Raw genomic sequence first — 19,673 nt, 5'->3', positions numbered from 1 at the left:
TTTTTGCCTTTCTCATATAGAAAGGTTATGCAATCACTCTAAAATTCGCCAACCTAATCCCGGCCCCGAGGGCCGAGTGTCATATGCCATTCGACTCAGTTCGCCGAGATCGGACAATGTCTGTGTGTGTATGTATATGTGTGTGTATGTGTGTATATGTGCATGTGGAAAATAAATGTCACCTCTGTTTCTCAGAGATGGCTGGACCGATTTGCACAAACTTAGTCTCAAATGTAAGGTTCAACCTTCCCATCGACATCCAGTTCCGGAGTTACGGGTTGAAGAGTGCGACCACACAGCAAATTCCCATATAAACTGAAATGAAAAATTCTCAAAGGAGGCAGTAAGGGAAAATTTCAAAATCGAATTTGCGTTTTTGATGCCATGCCAAATGACTTTAAAATGCATGAAACGTTGAGATTTGATGAAATCTCGAAAAAAATTTTTTTAACAAAGATTGACTTTTTCGGACTTTGGCATATTTTTGCCTTTCTTATATAGAAAGGTTATGCATTCACTCTAAAAATCGTCAACCTAATTTTTTTGACCTATAAAGGCTTAGGTAGGAGTATGCAATGAGGGGTTGCTGCTTTACAATTAAAACTAGTTTAAAATTTCTTAACAAGTTGAAAATTTTCGGCAGGGTCCAGACCCCCCGGATCTTCCACCTTGATCCGCCGCTGGTTTCAAGCGATGTTTCAGTGTCGACACATAGTATCTCAAGATCTTGGCTGTCGTTCCATTGTATGTATGTGCAAATCGTACTGAATATGTAATATACATTTCCATCATTGTATTGAAAATAACCAGCCATGGGATCGTAGTTTGGACAAATGAGAGGGGCACAATTGCACCACTAGGTGGATAAAACAGGTTTTTTTATATTCACACCGTATACGTCTCATTAAATAAAAGCAATTTAAAAACTTTAATCATTACAATAGACTAACTGACTGATGGAAGAATTTTTGAAAATATTATTCATTCCGTTAACCGGTTTCCTAAATACCCAAACCGGTCGTAAAACGTGCACAGTTGTCCTTATAACTACAAATTATATCTTTTACTCTTATTTGTTTGATATGGCACATGATAGGATACGAAAACAATCACTGGTCCTTGTAACCGGATTCAGGAGTCTCAGCAACTAGCAGAAAATTTTTGATAAACATTACTGGATTCCTCGTGGGTCATCAAGGGGACGTCATTCCATGGGTCACATGATGGCAAGCTTTAAAATTAATCATCAGTCTAGGGAACTGAATTCCGCAATATGCGATAACGGAGTTAAATGTGTCCGCATTACTTTCAATATGATTCGTAGATCATATGGTTGAAGTAATTTGATGAGCCACCAGGGCCGGCGGAAAGCGTGAGTAGTATGGGTAGTACTACCCACTCGAAAATAACCGAGTGGGTAATTACCCACTCGAAATTTAGAACCTTTTCAAAAATTTAGATGCGCAATGCATGTATCTCGCACTACACACATTTGAAAACATCGATGTACCACAATTCCATTTGCATAAACGAACGTGATTTAATGTGAATGTAAGGTAAGCGTGTGCATTGCGAAAAGGGAAACAATCCTTACTAATAGACCCCTCACCCTATTCTTTCTACCCACTCGGGCGTAAAGTGTTTCGCCGCCCCTGTGAGCCACACGTCGTGAATGATAAGAAAAATCTGTAATTCGAAGAACCTAACTCCGGAGTTTCGTGAAGCAACTGTATCTGATTGTTATTAAGTATGATTGCAGTTCACATGCTGTTTTATGTTGCACAGCATTACGTGGAACTTACACATTGTAATTCAGCCCAGAGAATCAGATTTCGCCGTCCCGAAACCATCCATCAATGGCCACACCAATATTATTAATTCTAGTTTTTCTTATTTCCAATTAGAACTTACTGATCATGTATTATTTATTGAGATAAATGGTTGGTTTTGATAAACTACGGTCATGCGCAAATAAAATTGGATAAAAACCTCTCGAAACCTTCAATGAAGTAGCCAATTGCTAACATCCTCAATAGAAGCCCAATTAGTACGTTTTAAGATTGTGTATAACATATCCAATTCTTAAAATATGGAATACATGCGTAATTGAAAAGAAATTTGGACCAGAAAAATGCACGAGGAAAAATGTACGTTATACGATATACGTTATATTGAGGGTACGTTATATCGACGTTTACCTGTAATTTCATTTTCCTGTTATTCTATTGCGCACGTTATTTTAATGTTCCGGATATTCCGTAAAATTCGTTGACAATCAAACATATTATTCAACGCTGGTAGTAGGTATTCTTTATTCAATTTTAGCACAATGCAAACTATCCAAGCAATCCGGTAATCTGGGACAGCAACTTTTCGAGTAAGGAGTTAACATTTGAGGCCACGCTAGCTGTTGCCGCGTTCAGATTTGCAGTAGCATTGGCCAGCTCGCTGATCAGATCCGATGAAGCGCTATTTCCAGCAGCCAGAACTTGAGTTAAAGTACTGTCCACGTTGGCAATCTCTGTCAACAGCTGAGCGGTTTGAGTGTTCAGTGTTGTGGTCAAATCGGTAGAGACTTGTGACAATCCATTGGCAACAATGCTGGTGAGAGCCGTCTGAGCACTTTGGAGGGAAGCGCGAGTATTTGTCAATTCTGTGATCAATTGATTGTTGGCGTTCGACAATACACCGGAAAGAGCGGCGGTAATTTTATTGACCTGACCGTTGATTGCACTAGTCAGAGTAGGCAGTTGCGTTTGTAGATTGCTTAGAACGTTATTGCCGCCTGTGAGGATGTTCAAAATTGTGGTCTGTAGAATGGAAGCTGGAGCCGTGAAGGTAACCTTGAAAATATTTTAAAATTTGTACTTGAAAGGATGAAATTGTATTAAATTGTGAGACTCACCGCCATCAGGCACATGCCAAGTCCGATGATCATCAAGGATTTCATTTAGTTAGTAATATACTACTGCTTCAGATGCCTGAACTACCTGTGGGTGGCGCATGAATGAGGTTTTTATATTGAAAATAAATTCCTAAACCTGTACTGGAAAGTTTTTTCTTTTTCATAACTATTTTGCCCAACTAACCGAGACAGTATTTTCCTTCAAAAACTGTTCCCAAAAAAACTGTTTTCCGTTCCCCACATAATGAGATAGATTATTATGGAATATCTGGCTGGGGTCCACTACGAAGTTGATAACAGCCTATTATCTTTCTCTGGACAAATCCAGCCTAGAGGACGTGTGGTATCCGGCGGGTTAAAGTATATCAACCAAGAATTAATCTGCTAGATTCTTGTTCCCATGTTGTAAGAGGCGACTGAAAACAGGACTCCTCAAGTCGAGGTGTTTCTCCGTACCGAGGCTGGCAGGACTAAAATATATCAATCGTGCACGGAGTGTCCTGGGTCTTACCCTTACTGTGTTAAGCGGAACTCTAACACAGTGGACGTTTGTTTCTTCGCTAATCGGGGGACTCAAATGGTGGTCATTTCCAGACATGCACAAGAACGGTGCTGCTCCGTGCCCTATTGCTGTGCACTGACTCATAATGTGTCAGCGTTAAATTCATTGAGCTAGTGCTTGCGCTGGTTTCCGATGAGCTAGAGTTAGCAAGTAGCACGAGCACCGATGAGCGAGAGCCCTCGCTAGCACGGTGATAGCTAGCACGCTGCACGGAGCTATACCTCAGCTATAGCAAAGCAGAATAAAAAAACAACGCGTTAGTGTGAGTAATGATGCCTGCATCGTTTTTTCAGCAACCTGCCGCACATTCACCAACGCATATTTCTTGCTTTGTCCTATTCTTTCGTTCCATAGCTTACACTACTGCACCGTTCTAGCTCATCGGACAAGCTTATCGTGCCAGCTCATTGAGTTAACTCGTGCTAGCTCACTGAGCTAGCTCACCGAGCTTGCTCGTGCTAGCTTACCGAGCTGGCTCAAGGTGCTAGCTTATCGTGCTAACTCGTTGTGCTAGCTCTTCGAATCTTACAGCTCGAGCACGAAGGTTACCTAGTGCGAGCGGTGTCAGTGCTTATTGCTCTTGGTCCGTTCAAAGCGGCCGCTCAGCTCGTGTTAGGCTCTCGTACTGTACTTCATGCATCCCTGGTCATGTCCCTAATAACCATTTTGGGGTTCGCTATACTCCCAATGATAGCATATCAGTTTCATAAAGATAGGAAATACCATAGAAAAAGGGACAAATGTGCGATCATGGGTAGTATAGGCGATGTTGAAATATGTAGTGCTGTGATCGAGTATGATTAGAGCAGCACAAATTAATCTTCATCATAAACGTACAGCAACCATGAATCTATCCCGCCTTGTGCAGGAAGGAATAGTTTCCATATATTTGGTTCAAGAACCGTGTTTCCATAATGAAAACTTCTATGTTGGAAAATTACTTAATCTCGCCTTCGCAGCTTTCAACAAAAATGGCATAATAAATCCACGTGAAACACCTCGTGCATGTATGCTTACGAATATATTGACGCTTGTCTAATATCCGACCTCACAACTCGCGATATTTGTGCTGTGACAGTCAATATGACTATTGATAATATAGACAAGAAATACGTTTATTGTTTGGCATATTTGCCAATGAGTTTTTAAGGAAAGATACACCGTGAAGCTTACATTTGGATTTCACATCTATTAAAAAGTATGAAAGGTAGAGCTTACATGTCTTCAGCAAATTTGTCGAAAATGTGTCGCTCTACAATTACATCGTAGGCTGCCAAGGTTTATCTCGAACCATTCAAAAGTTCAATTTTAGATCTTGCTGAAATTAGAACCGCCCTAGCTTTTGTTTAAACCAAAAGAAAGGCCTTGCAAAGTACAACAATCTACCTAAACATATTATAAAGCTAGGCTATTTAACATTAACAAAAAGTTAAATTTCCTGCGAAATTTATGTTCTGGTCCACTGTGAAATGGTTTTGGAATTTTTTTTAATTAATATTCACAATTTAAAAAATGGCCATTTTGAGACAATCTGCGTTAGCATGAAAATAGTTTGAATAAATAATACCAAATGCAATAAACAACAATTACAACTTTTTACGATATATTCTACCGGAATGAATGTTTTCATGTGACATGTGCATGTAATACTGGTTGTAATTTTAAGGAGGCTCTGTTCTCTGTTTTCTGACACAAGAGCGGGAAGGCAAAATGGATTGAGGTTTTTCGCATATATCAAAACGTACTTTAGTCTAGAATAACAATTTTAGTTGCCCCTTCACCACTACCCTCCGACTGATTGAAGTTGCTAATGCAAAAATTTATTAACATATTAAATTATCTAATCCTGGAACCATTATTTTTTTTCAAAAACTAAATTTTGCACAAAATTGCACCCGTTGGAACAAAACCAAACTACCACCACATAACTGACAGCAAGTTGGTGTCAGTTACTGACGAGTGGAATACGAAACATTGAAATCCTACTTTTCTAAGTTAGGTTTTGTGCCTTCAAACGTAAATTGGTTCATCCAAATTTTTTTGCTTGGGAAAAAATATATTTTGCGCCTTTAATTGCATGAAAAAAATACAATTAAAATTTTCCCAAAAAGAAGAGCCAAATACTAGATAAATTAAAAGGGTCCTGTTATATAATTTCGCAAAAAGTACCTAATGATTGATAATTTTAAGAAGTAAAATGACTTAGACATGTGCGCCATTCTGCAAAATGTGTATTAAGGTTTCATCTATGAAATCAAAATTTTCGAGTGTAAGGTGTCAAAAATAGCGTCCAAAATGGCGGCTCTCTCAAAACAAGATTTTTCGAATCTGCAGACATTAGGGCTTAAAAAATTGACATCCCTGCGTGAACTTGAAAGAGAAACAAAATTCAATTCATACCCGTCATGATAAATTAAATGTTTGGTTCGTTTCCCTCGTCATTCGATCTCCCGACACAGTGCATTCAGCTTCGGATATGTTCGGTTTCAGAAGCAAACTTAATTTTGTTTCTATGGTAGCTCTAAGAGGGATTATTGTGCAAAAGTGCACTTCTTCCTTCAAACCGTCCTCATAATAACAAATGAGTGCTTTGGTTGGTGAAGGAATTTATATTTCCTCTGCATTCCAGCATGCGATTCTGCGTAAAATTTCAGTCAGTTGGAAAGTTAATGAATGAGGGAGGCGTTGAATCTGAATGTCGGTTTCCGTAAATACAAGCAGAAATAGGTAACTGATTTTGAAATTTCGTAGCACTGGCAGGCATTCACGTTTTCGAACCATTCAACCAATCAACTTCGCGTTTGCCCGCCTAAAATTCAACATTCGCGCTGTAACCTACAAAATCGCAATATTTTGATCATTAACGATGTTTTACAGCCGGCCAAAGCGGAAAAATCATGCGAAAATAAGATACTTTATTTTAAAGTGACCGCCATTTTGTTTCTATAACGATTTTTTCAAGTTTTTTTTATTAGGGCGCCCCTATGCAATGTTTTCTTCAAGATTGTTTTGGTTTTCTGGTTGTAGACAACGAATTGCGATCTGTATCGTGCCCGCAGCTGAAATCGGTTATTAAAACACTTTTTGCTGGAACCGCCATTTTTGACACCTTAATCTTAAAAATTTTGAGTGTGGAGATAAAACTTTAATAAACATTTTGCAAAATAGCGCACATGTCTAAGTTATTTTACTTCTGCAAAAAACTACCAAACATCAGGTACTTTTTGCACAATTATGTAAGAGGACCCCCGTAAAAAGCTTTACAACGAAAAAACATAAGAGAATTACTTGAGTGGGTCTTGCGATATTTATATATGAGACTTTGAGGACATGGTTTTGAATAAAACACGATAAAAGTGTTCACAAGAGTTTAAACCAAATTTTACTTTTTTTCCAACATCAGGAAGGAGTTGGGGCAGTTTAAAAAATGTGTTTCTAAAATGGTGATATTTAAATATATGGAAAAGGAAAGAAATCAATTTTTTTAAGAAAAGAAATCTTCTATTGTCCCTTAATGAAAGAAACAACTTGAATTTTTTTGCAAAATTCTCAAGCGAGAAATTTTTTGGATAAGTCTAAATTTGTTGTACATAAGGAAACAGGACCTTGCATAAAGTATAGTTTTTTAGTGTTTCGGATTGTCCACGTCAGTAACTATCACCAACTTTATGCTAGTCCAAACCAGCACCAAATTTTGGTTGTAAATCTGCCATGGAATGGCACGTATATACAAAATGATCAACAGATGCTCATAAAAAACAATCCTGGCGTATACATATACAAACGAATAATGTAATTTTTGATCATTTTCCTACTGTTTCCTTACTGTTGTCAAGCGTCAAGCGTCAAAATCGTACTAAAATCCTTCAGCATAAGGATTGCTTAAAAAGTTCTCACTCGAAAAGTCGGCGAGTATAAACCTCTAGTATAAAAAGCGGTAAAAATAAATAATTCGTTCGCATTGAAGCATCCGTATAACGTTACGTTCAAGATTAAAAGTTGGATAAAGAAATGTACTTTGAAAGACACCAATACATTTTTTACAGTTCCACATTTCTTATATACGAAATGTATAGAATTTGTCGAGTCTTTTATACCAATCGACTTGGTTCGATGATTTAGAACAATGTCGGCATGTTTGGGTCTAGAGGTGGCCCTGGGTGATGGAAATTTGCAACTTGATATTTGTGGCTGAAAATGTTTGTACATAATGTTTGGTTAATGGTTAACAAACTCTCGAGTAAGGAAAAAATGTTCTGCACATACCATTCAATCTCAACCATTACAGAGTTATTGAACTTTTCACTTATTTGTCTAATAATATCTCTAACTCAATAAGTAAACTTGTCCATTTGTATGTGCTCTAGTACTCTAGTCTAAAAAATGCTTTATATCTCTAATCCCATGGTTTCTTTGGAAAGCGGGGAAAATTTTCTTTCGAATTATGTGCAAAAATCTTTCAGTGAAAAGTACTAAGTGACTTTTTACTAATAAAGTAGTTCAGAAGTATTGTTTTTCAAGGAATTTCTTTTGTAGTTTTTCTAATTATTAATTACCAAAATATTCTATTGCGATTATTCGTTTGATGTTCCTAAGCATTCTCTACAACTTGTACAGTGGGTTCAAAATCGTCGTTTTGGATATTCAATGATCTGATTGAAATGATTTCGCGCAAAACGAAAAGAGCTAATATTAGTAGTCAATGAAGGAATTTTAGAACTTGCTGAAATGCATCATTTTGATGATAATAATGTTCATGTTTGTTTTATACTTTCTAAACAATTAACAAAAATGCTAAGAATACCACTAACTTTCAACTAATTTGCGTCTAAAAGAACACCAAATGCGCTCAAGTGAACGGTATTAGTACATTTGTCTCTGTAAAATTTTGTTGGTTTTCCAGTGAATACATAAAATAAATAAATAAATAAATAAATAAGTAAATGAGTGGGATACTTTTTTAAAGTAGAGATTAACTCTAAGAGAAAATAAAATAAATATATCCAAGTTCATTAACCCAAAAACATGGAAACAAGAAGAGATAGGAACAAATGCACAAACCAATTATGCAACTTTTTGAGACGCACTATCTCAATCATTATAGTTATGCACACCAAAAAATAATGAAATTTAAACGACATGTACCTAAATCAATACGAATGTAAACATACAAAGCTTGAATCAAAAATTTGATTGAAAATTAAGTTGAGTTCGATGCACTCAATGGGAGCATCAAATAGCATATGATTTTACACTTTCGTTCGTGTAATATTCCATGTCATTCATTTTATAGCAATATTAGATTAAAAACACATTAAAGTGCATTGGTATCTCGTTTAATGAAACTGTAATCTTCAATCAACCTGTAAAATTGTAATAAAATTTGTTGAAGAAAGAACGACAATTTGTGTGTATTTGTGGTGGAACTCAATTTTACGTTTATATTCTGCTCCAAATATGTGCATGAAAATAAATTTAAATTCACAAAATATTTTTTTCTGCGTGATGTTAACTATTTCGACTTTTAAGGTTGGACAGAGAAGGGGTAAAATTCGCAAACGAAAAAAGCAATTTTTTTCCACACCGTATGTCAGATCTTTAAAAAAAATCAATCAGCAGTACTGTAACAACATTCTACATACGCTGATTGATTTTTATGAAGATCTGACATACGGTGTGGGAAAAAAACTGCTTTTTTCGTTTGCGAATTTTGTGCATTCTCTGTCCAACCTTAAATAAACTACTTCTAATGGGATACTTAATCCCATTAACTGAAACATGCAAAGACACCATTGAATAGGAATCTTTCCAATGAAAGTGAAAGATTGAAAATACAAAGTATACTTTTTGCATCAGAGGCGTTCAAAGACAAACAATTTACTGAAAAAGTTTAATAACTCTGTAACAGTTGAAATTTAATGGTATGTATGTACACAACTATTTTTTTCTCCAAATATGATCCTCTGTCACCTCTCGAGAGATTCTTAACCATGAACCAAACACTCGGACAAATAAAACACTTAGGTGAACCACTTAAAACGAACCGCCAAAAGCTTTTGTAGGCTCTATGCTGGAAACCACTGGCTGTGATCGATGGTATAGGATAGCACTGATTTACACTTTACTCGTATTATTTTTTTCTCGTTAACTAGTTAACTTTGAACTTTGAATGTTAGAATAAAACTGATAGCTCCTGTGTGCAGAGCGCACGTATTTGTATTAACGCCACCCATTCTAAGGACGCGTGGCTCATTCTATTCTACGCGTGAATAAGAAAGCCATGCCTCATATCGATTACCTTTCGTCTCCTTTGCACATTGGTGAATTGTATCTTTTTTTATTCAGTTCGTTTATTTTATAAAGCACGTTTGCGTTAGCTTTAGACTGTATCTTTTGTTCATTCAAGCTCACTGAAGATGATGCATTGTCGCATGTATGTTGCTGTTGTTGTTGGTACTGCAGCTGTTGCTTGCTTTGTGTAATGGTCGTGTGTAATTGAAATACCTATGTGACTCTCATTCTTGTTTCTTAGCGATAGCTGAACCGGTCTTTACCAAACTAATTTAAAAAAGGTCTACCACTCAGACTGAACGCTATTAGTTGGTTTTTGATGCTTCGTTTCCACTCATAGATATAGATAATTATTTGTGTATAAAAGACGTTTTTGCAGTTTTTTAAGGTTTGTATTTGTATTTGTCATTGTTGGCGGATGTCCTTCGGCCTAGTGAAATGAGTTTACTGTCGTGAGAAAATAATTTTCGCTCCTTTTATTAGGAGCGGTTGCAATGATAATTTCGTTAGAGTTGGCAACCCACTGAAAGAGTCATGGCACAGTTGACAACGAAAGGGGATGAACGTACAAAAAGAGCGCGAATGGACTGGCTTGCACACGATTGATGAAATGGCTTAAGATCAGTTAGATTCGAACCTTCGTATAATTAACATCAAAATTTAATGTGAATTACAAAAACTAAATGTTAATTACTGGAAGTAAAGAAATTGAAGTGCAAATAAGTGTTTCTATCTTACTAAACTAACATAACATAACATAACAGTCCAGAATTTTCCACCATTAGGCTTAAATTGAGCCGAACAGTCATATATACACCAACAGGCATTTCAAAGCCCCAATGATGTCATAATGCTAAACTTATTGCTAACAGTCAAATCGTTAAAAACTTTGATAAAAATAATAATACAGTGAAAAAAACAACAATGAAGGAATCAGCCGAAATTAGCGGGTCCGTTGAAGGTTCTGTAAAATCGTAGACGTAGAGTTGGGCGGGACAAATTAAAGTCGAAAGCTGATGCGACTCGGTTGAAGATCCTTTGTAGGCCAGCAATGGCCCCGTGCATGCTATAATTAGTGCGTCGAAGTGGCAATCGGAACATGAGGTTGTTATGCGTTGTTCGAGGTGCGACATTTATGTTAATTTACTCCAAGTTGCTGGGCAATCCAGATGAACTCGCAAAGTATCAGCAACGAACAAAGCCCTTGCTGTATTCCTTCGAACAAGCATTTCGTAACTTGGCAGACGGACGGGATCTCTCCGCGGCAACCTACGAAGCGCAAAAAGTGTCGTTGCACGGACTCGATTCTCTCAACACCGTTGTTATAGTTTGGGCTCCAAACTTCGCAGCAGTACTCCAGGATTGACCGCGACAAAGAGCAGTACAGCGCTTTGAGACAATAAATGTCCGTGAAAGTTTTCGCTATCCTGAAGATGCATCCCAGCATTCGAGATGCTTTGCTAACTGCATAAGAGACGTGCAGTATAAACGTAAGTTGCGAGTCTAGTATCACTCCTAGATCCTTCACCTGACTAACGCGTTCAATTTCAATATACAGTAGACGGTAGTTAAAACAAACCGGTTTTTTTCGTGAGAACGATATCACCGACCACTTCTTTGGATTTACACCCATACGGTTCGTGTTGGACCAGTTTGCGAAGTTTTCAAACTGTCGTTGGACTAATCCATAATCTTCAGTAGAGCGGATGAGAAGAAACATCTTGAGATCGTCTGCGAAGGACAGGCGTGGAATCTTCAGAACTAGATGAACGTCGTTGAAGTAAAGCAGAAACATCAGTGGTCCCAAGTGACTTCCCTGGGGTACTCCTGACGTAGAAGTAAATGTGGGTGCCTGACAATCTCCAATAACAACCACTATTTCTCGACCTGAAAGGTAGGATCGAAACAACTGCAACAGAATACCGTTAATTCCAAATCTCTCCATTTTAGCGATTGTTATGTCATGGTTCACTTTGTCAAAAGCGGCAGATAGGTCTGTATAGATAACATCGGTTTGAGCGCGACGTTCCATACTCTCTGTTATGTAGGAGGTTAGGCAAAGCAGGTTAGTGGTTGTCGAACTCCAAGACGGGAAACCATGTTGATCGTCACTTAGGTGCTGCTTGCAGTGAGCCTGAAGAGGTTCCATAATCACCAGCTCGAACAACTTCGAGACAGCAGTTATTGAAGTAATTCCCCGGTAATTATTGATGCCACTGGCAATAGATGCTCTAAAGATGCGAAGTAGTGGAGTCGCTAAAACGTCAATGTGCCTTTTCAAAAGTACTGAAGGGAAGCTATCGGGTCCCGGGTTGAAAGACGATTTTAACCGAGAACAAGCTCTGGTAATCATCGTTTCATTGACATCGATAGCGCTTAGAGTTTGGCTCACAACCGGAACTTGACTAACAGCGAATTCAATTTGATCTACTGTTAAGGCCTCATCTGTGAACACATTCGCGAATTTCTTTGAAAGTCTGCAGTCTGCACATATCTTGAGATGTGGTAGCTGTGCGGCCGTTGAAAGTCATAGACGACGGCAGTCCGGATTCCTTGCGCTGCTCATTCACATATTTCCTGAAACGTTTTGGGTGCGACTTGAGATTATACTGAATGTTTTGCTGATATCGAAAAAAACAATCCTGACTAACTCGTTTATAAGCATGGTTGAGACTGACGCAATAGTTTCTAAGTGGAATTGTGCGATACTTGGTAAACCTTCGCAGAGCAGCTCTCTTAATAGACTTCAGCCGTCACATCGTGCTCGTTTGTTCATTTGTTGTACCGTCACCAACAGACCCCTTGGCCCCAATGGTGGTTACTTAAACTAATTACATTTCAGAATACTCATTATTTTAGTTTTTATCGAATCCCTTGTCAGGTTGAAGTCAAAAGCCGTCGCCACACTGTTAAACACACGCTGTAGTCCGGTAACAGCGCTCTGGCGCCCATGGTTGGTTCTCCTGAACGGGACTCACAGAAGAGAGTAAGAGTAAGAGAGGGCCGATTTGTTGATGATGAACTATATTCGGGACGTGCCTGTCAATAACATAACCCAAAACGTTGGAAAATGTTTGGACTGCCGTATCAACATATTCTAGGTCCAGAATATTTAGCCAATCAAGAGTGGAGAAGAGGTCTGCGATACTGTGATGATCAGCTTTGTGGAAGTCATATGCGACGAGGACCGGAGGAACATTGTATTCGTGCGGCAGGTACGATTGATCGTGGCGATCAATGGTGGGTTGATGTGCTACTGGTTTCACTAGGGGAGAGGGAGCCATCACTACTGATGTAGCAGACACCTGATCGCTGACAAAACAAAGATAAAGGTTGCGGTTATTCTCATTCGTAATAGGATTAATTTGTAGTAACGTGGCTGAGCTGTAGCTGTCAAGAAGCCTCACTCAGGGGCAAGTGAAGAACGGAGTGATCTTAGCGCAATTTACGGTGAGCTGGAATCGACGAACATTACGGTGCTAGAAGGTTTCGAAATAGATGGATACTTGCCGCAGTACGAAGCTTGGAAGACCCTTTTTCCACTCCCGCACAAAGGACCGGGACGACTGGTGAACGCTGGCTGCAGTAGCTGGACTGTGGCGGGGGGATCGAGGGCTTTCATAGTACAAGCGGCGGTGCATCCCGGAGTCCGATATAACCTATTGACGAAATCTATCCTGTCTCTGCTGGTCGAAGTTAAATTCACTACCCAGAACTCCAGTTGGCGCCAAGTAGACGATCTGAGTGCCACGTCCTTCAGTTCACTCGGAAGCTCAACTCGGAAGGAAACAAAATTGAGCTTTATCTGATCAGCATCCTTCTTAACCAACAAGATTGCTTTGGGTGTATTACTTATTCCCAGGCATTCTTGATCCGAGCCATACAGTGGATGACATCGTCGCCATGACGATATTATCCACTGTATGGCTCGGATCAAGGCGGCTGAGGTGGACCCAGAACTGTTCCCGTTCATCAGCAACTGTTCTGATTTCCCGCTGAATTTCTCGAGTACCACAGACAGCGGCTGCAGTGGCGCGAATTTTAGCATAATTCTCGCGACTTCTTTTTGGAGTAGGTAGATCCCCCGGAAGTCACTTGATAGACAGCTTTGAGCTACAGAACTGCGTTCAGGTTATCTACTGCCTCGCACAATCAGTGTCCACGATGGAAGCAGCGGAATCAAAGTTAGAGCGAATCCTATACATTTCTTTTGTAAGAAATGTAAAAATGTCTTCATTGGTCTTCAACACGCATAGAAATAAGGCGTATTTGAATCAAAGATTTTGCAACTTTGAATCAAATAGATCAGTAGACTTTGTTGAAACGGAAATATTTTTTTTAATACCAGATAGTGTTGGTTCTTTTTTCTTATTTCTATTATAGAGGCTTTAACATTTGGGTCATTCATATCATTTTTCGGATTAGAAAAATCTCTTTAGAAAAATCTTTAACCCATTGTGCGGGTTTGGGATTCGAAGCCAGGTGAGCTGAGCATAAGGCAGTTGATTTACCAACTACACTATGCCGGCCCCTAAAAATTTAAAATATTGAATCAAAATGGTGACTGTGTATGGTTCGATCTCCGCCATTTTGCTACATCACGCAAAAGAAAAAATGGACGCATCGAAGGAAGCCTAGAATGCAGATTTGGAATGCGAGACGCTTGGACGTGCAATTTTAGCTGGATAGAAGTATGTTTTAAAAACTTTGGGAGAATGCTGCTGTTAGAATATGGATGTCCTTATTATTTAATAATCTGAGGCTAGTTGACTCAATCTTTTTTCTCCTTTTGTATTAGACATAAAACGCTGTCTCTAGTTCTGCACTTCAAGTACTGTGTAATACATTCTCCAATGTGTTTATGTTGCATTACATTATGTTTCGTACACACTGTAAGCAATATTGAGTTTTCGAACGTATTAGAGTGAAGAACCTATTTTAGTCATATTAGGTAGAGTGCCTCACCATTTCATTAATTATGTGGAATACAATTGTTGTAATGCGTATGAATTGGCACCTATACCTCTGCTTTCTTCTTATGAACCATAATCAACGGCTTCACAAGGTTAGGGCGAAAATATAGTTTAAGGGGTGTAAAAATAGAACACTTTTTTCGAAATTTGAATGAAGCGAATTGCTCGAAACTTTTGTACATTATAATGTATCATTTGAATAACATTCTTTTTTATGCAAAAATATCGACAAGCGACTCGGTGACGAAGCTTTTTGCAGAACGTCTCTGGAAAAAACAACAAAAATATCGAGAAACCAACACAAAATTCGTGTTCACCATTATTTTGACGTAGGAAAAAACCATTTGACATTTTTTTACATTGAATAAATGTACTACACGAAAAAAAAAAAATAAACGACACCATAACTAATAAATCTGATCCACGGTAACAGCCGAAATGACAGTCGATACCGATATTATATATCGTGTATCTAATTCACACAAGATGAACAACCTCTGCAATAACATAGTAAAGATAATGCCCAATACTTATTGTACCCCCATACCTATTTGACCACATTCTACTCTACTGAATGACGCAGATTGTGAAACTACTATTAGCGACTCCCGTAAGCCTAAACTCCTTGTTCACCCTCAGAAAATATTGAATCACACGAAGACGCGGACGTATAGCATGAAATTGAACGACACTGTTTTTTTTATTATAGACGTTTTAACCTTAGGATCATTCACCTCTTTCGGGTTAGAGAAATCTCTTTAGAAAAATCTCTAACCCTATGTGCGGAGTTGGGAATTGAACCCAGGAGAGCTGCGTACAAGGTAATCGATTTATCAACTACGCCCGTCCCGAAACTGGTATTGACGGTAAGAATAAAGACAATGTTTTCTTTATACTTGATACTACAATACACACTAGATCAAGAGGATGCTAGTTTTCGTTTGGAGGTCTGATTCGGGCAGAAGTAGAAAGCAGATTCATAAATGTCACTAAATATTCAAAATATGCAAAATAATAAATATTTTAAACTATGTGTTATCCTAGTAAAACAATAACAGTTCAATATAAAGCGCTCTGTGTCAAAATTTCGTTCGGCAACGAATGTTAGAAATTTATCACTAATTACTACCCATTACATTAAATGGAATGGTTCTATTTTAGCACTATACACAAATCTTCTATTCAATTTTGGAAAAAAAATCGTAAATGGAAACCTATATTACTGGCATTAGTGCAAGCATATGTGCTGACTTACCCATAAAAGAACAAAATATCATTTAGTAATTGTATAAAAACTACTTTTCAGTGTATTCCAAATCAATTTATTGAGATTATAACGAAAAAGATTATTTATAAAACAAAATAATATATACAAACAACTCTAGTAACTACAGTAAATTTCTATGCTACGCCTATGCTTTCTTAAAGAATTTCCTGTATGCGTATTGGCTTTCTCGTATGTTAACTATTTGCGAGGAAATAAGGCATTTGCTCTACTGTACCTGTTTGTTAGCAATAAAACATAATGGTAATCGTAATATAATTAATAATAACTAATATCCCTGCTAAAAGAATAACTTATTTTGAAGTTTCGCATCAATCAAGGAACACCCAAAATTAAAAAAAATCTGTTAAGAAAAACAATTTGGCTGTTTTGAAATGATTAATGTATGAGGACTTAGTCGAACTGTCAGAGTGAATGCTTGTCATATGTGTCAATTTATCATACTTTTCGCTCGGACTTACCTTCGAAGGTCCAAATTTATCAGTTTCTCCTAATTGCGAAAGCAATATGATCTTTCAATATGGAAAAAAAATCCGAGTTCAAAGTCATACATTTCAAGTTTAAATTGTGGTCGTTATGTTCAATTACATTTCCCTTAAATAATAGGAAGAGAGAAAACTTAAGAATATAGTCAATTTTGTTCATCCATCATAGTTGAAAGCAATCTTTCTTCAATCAAATTTAAATGCCCTGAGATTCTCTGTTAGGCCCATATATTCAACATGACCCGTTGTATTATCTAACTACTAAAAATGAAAAAGAAATTAAATCTCACAACCCCCTCTGGTCATGAATCCTACAAAAATCCCTCCCTGCAAGCGCCGTACTGCGGCACTGATCACCTCGCAGCGTTCTAGCGTTACACTGTGCTCGATCATCGCTCGCTGCATTATCGGAGGGTGTCGTGCTTCGTGTTGTTCCATTTGCCAGTGGGGTAACGGAGCGTTCCCTGGAAAATCTAGACCGAAAAGAATTCAGGAATAACATTGTTTCATTTGCTGCCGTTTCTTCGTCATCTTCTTCATAATCATTTTGCTCTGCAGTTACGTTTAAGCTCGAACGACCGACCGAACTTGTTTGAGGTGCCTGCGAAACTTCTCTTTGCTGTCGCCGTCGCGAATCCGTTTGATCCGCTCCGCCCATTCGAAAAATATCCCCCCGATAGATACGAAGAGCTAGCCGGCATATCAAATCAGCCAGAATAAAACTACTGAGGACAATCGTTAACCGTAGAACGTTTGAGTCAAACATATCCAATAGATTTCCGAGCAGATTGCCCGGCACAACCAAAATAAAGAAAACTCGCACAAATTTGTCGGCTCCAACAAAAGATAAGCAGATCATACCAAATATAAGGTAACAAAAATGAATCACAATGGAGTTAATCTTTTGAAGAACATAGTCACTGCCACCGATTTTCTCGGTGATCCAGGATAATTTCTGATCGAAATCTTTCTGAAGTGCCCCAATCATTGCCAGCATGTTATCTACGGTCCTGTTAATTTTTTCAAGTTGTTCCAACGTGTATTGAAACTGCTGCTCTGCAGCTCGATGATGTGAAACGAAATGCGACCCAGTCTCGTCTATCTTTGTAGCAATAGTAGCAGCACTTTTCTGCAAACTCTCCATATCGGACAGCAAAGAAGCATGATTAAGTTTACTTCTCTTCGACTGTTGATCGAGTTGTTTAACACTCTCATCGATCCTATTCCGCAAATCGGTTAGTAAAATAGCCACTTCCTGTTGTCCAGCGCGAATCAAACTCTTCTCTCGAACAAGATCTCTAAAATTCGATTCTACTTTCGCCCGGTGAGCCTCCGACAACCTCATAATATTTCCCTGCTGGCTAATGATCTTATCGTTATTGGAAGCCATTTCATCAATCGCTTCCTGTGTCACACTTTGTAACTCTTTCTGGTTCTCCGCTAGCTGACCCATCATCTGTATCTGTTCGTGGGCGGTATCCATCAGCTTGTTTACTGTTATTTCCGTCAACCCGCGAAATTGATCATGCCTTACGCTCGAGCAGACCGCTTTTGCACGATTCGTTACCAGGTGATAGGCGTTCCACGTGTCCGGGTCCATATCACCGGTGCACTCTTTCAGTGACATGTTTTCGTCACATTGATATATCCTCCGCCCCTCGGAATCCGATTGGCAATTCAGCAACATAACTGCCAATTTTCCCAGCTGCTCCGCATTCAACTGGTGGCAGGCATTTTTCAACTTGAGAATTACCCGGTGATGGCACAGGTCCAACTTGGACAGATTTAATCCGATCCATTTGGAAGCTTCTTTTAGGAAAGCTTCGTCTCCTTCGGATACTTCGTACGGGACGGTAGGAAAGAGGTTTATCGCGGTGCTTGGTTTGTCTGGGAAAATAAGAAACGTAAGTTTTTTTTTACAAAATATTATCGTTTATTACCTTTGTCTTGGGGCGGCCAAATATAGTCCAGAAATGAAGCCAGTGTTCCATACGGTACTAAGAGTATGCATCCGATGACCAGTATCCTGGAAAAGGTGCAAGTGTACAAAACAGCAAAAGGTAATAAGCATATACATATGCATAATTCAATTACTTACCACAAATTTAGACCTACAATTCGCGTACTTTTCCCCATCAGTTTCAATATCCAAAGCACTCAAGTGGGGTCGTTCAGTAATATACTATATTAGACTATATGCTATATCCTTGGCTAATTCACTTTTATGTTTAAAAATAGCAGCGTCGCGACGTCGGTAGTCAATGTAGAAACGAATTTAAACCATCGAAACAATATCACTTTTATTACTTTACTACTTGTTAAAGATAAGCCATTATCTCAACATATTGTTATTAAGAAAAACGTTAAATTAGGAAAACAAATATTAATTGAAAATAAAGCCTAAATGTAATAGATTTTTTTTGCGCGGAAAACCTATGTGGAGGCAAATTTGACAGTTCGTTTCTCGTTTGCAATAGAGCGACCCTTTTATGCTACAATTCTCTCAGGTTTGATACAGATACATACTTTGAATCAGCTGATTACAGCCGAAGGTACTAATACCATGAACAGTTCAGTTACTGTATAGTATTGAGCGCGTTGAGAGCATTTATGTTGAGAGAGCCAACATATAGAAAACAAAAACAAGGGGAATATGGGCTGAAACCACCATACGTAATGATAGATTGGAGGAAAACTGGATTACCCTGCGGAACCAGACGAGAGAAGTGAATGCCGGTAAATGTCACTGTGAACCGGCAATGGACTGTCATCGCAAACCAGACCTCTCCAGAGAAAAGTTGAAGTTAGTTGAAAAATGTATATTATCGTTCTATTCTGGCGTTTCAAAAACAAATTGATTACATTTTGTTCAGATGTATGTAAATGTTAGGGTGGGGTAAAGTAATCGTTTTTATTGAACTTGAGCTTGTGCGACCACCCCTGGCTGCTACTCCGTTATCGATCTGGACTAGATGAAGTTGCACAGGGAATCAGTAGATAATTATACGAATGTAGCTGTTGGTGATTAACGATACGTCGACCCCTTGGCGTATAACCTGTCTATATTTTCCCCATACAATGTCGTTTACCGGAAGACAATGATTTCGTGTGAACATTTTTATTTGAACAAACATGTAATAAAATGAATTGGTACAGTAACGTTCGGTCGCGT

At 38.4% G+C, this 19,673-nt stretch overlaps 2 protein-coding genes across 3 annotated transcripts; both read right to left on the bottom strand.

Moving 5' to 3' along the window:
- Positions 1–2,307: 2,307 nt before the first annotated feature.
- Positions 2,308–9,720, bottom strand: LOC131695815 (uncharacterized). 2 transcript variants are annotated; one of them, XM_058984348.1, is made up of 3 exons: positions 9,512–9,720; positions 2,906–2,990; positions 2,308–2,843 (listed from the first exon to the last, which is right to left on the bottom strand). In XM_058984348.1, exons 2-3 carry the CDS (start codon positions 2,948–2,950, stop codon positions 2,337–2,339), a joined length of 552 nt encoding a protein of 183 aa, XP_058840331.1. In that variant the 5' UTR covers positions 2,951–2,990; positions 9,512–9,720; the 3' UTR covers positions 2,308–2,336. The 2 variants fall into 2 exon arrangements, with proteins under 2 accessions (XP_058840331.1, XP_058840332.1); XM_058984349.1 differs by lacking the exon at positions 9,512–9,720 and having other exon boundaries at positions 2,906–3,537.
- A 6,310-nt stretch (positions 9,721–16,030) lies between these two features.
- Positions 16,031–18,973, bottom strand: LOC131695822 (protein brambleberry-like). Its single transcript, XM_058984358.1, has 3 exons — positions 18,600–18,973; positions 18,442–18,527; positions 16,031–18,388 (listed from the first exon to the last, which is right to left on the bottom strand). The coding sequence occupies exons 1-3, from the start codon at positions 18,635–18,637 to the stop codon at positions 16,788–16,790; spliced, it is 1,725 nt and encodes a 574-aa protein (XP_058840341.1). The 5' UTR covers positions 18,638–18,973; the 3' UTR covers positions 16,031–16,787.
- Positions 18,974–19,673: the final 700 nt, after the last annotated feature.

Source organism: Topomyia yanbarensis, unplaced genomic scaffold (genome assembly GCF_030247195.1).
Source record: "Topomyia yanbarensis strain Yona2022 unplaced genomic scaffold, ASM3024719v1 HiC_scaffold_57, whole genome shotgun sequence".
In the NCBI taxonomy this organism is placed as follows: domain Eukaryota; kingdom Metazoa; phylum Arthropoda; class Insecta; order Diptera; family Culicidae; genus Topomyia; species Topomyia yanbarensis.
The sequence above is the reverse complement of the archived record's forward strand: the minus strand, read 5'-3'. Positions and strand labels throughout refer to the sequence as shown.

Coding starts and splice junctions, on each gene's coding strand:
- LOC131695815 (XM_058984348.1), bottom strand. CDS start 2,950: ATGAAATCCTTGATGATCATCGGACTTGGCATGTGCCTGATGGCG. Junction 2,844..2,905: donor TTGGCATGTGCCTGATGGCG/GTGAGTCTCACA, acceptor AATATTTTCAAG/GTTACCTTCACGGCTCCAGC.
- LOC131695822 (XM_058984358.1), bottom strand. CDS start 18,637: ATGGGGAAAAGTACGCGAATTGTAGGTCTAAATTTGTG. Junction 18,528..18,599: donor ATTGTAGGTCTAAATTTGTG/GTAAGTAATTGA, acceptor CACCTTTTCCAG/GATACTGGTCATCGGATGCA. Junction 18,389..18,441: donor TTGGCCGCCCCAAGACAAAG/GTAATAAACGAT, acceptor TTATTTTCCCAG/ACAAACCAAGCACCGCGATA.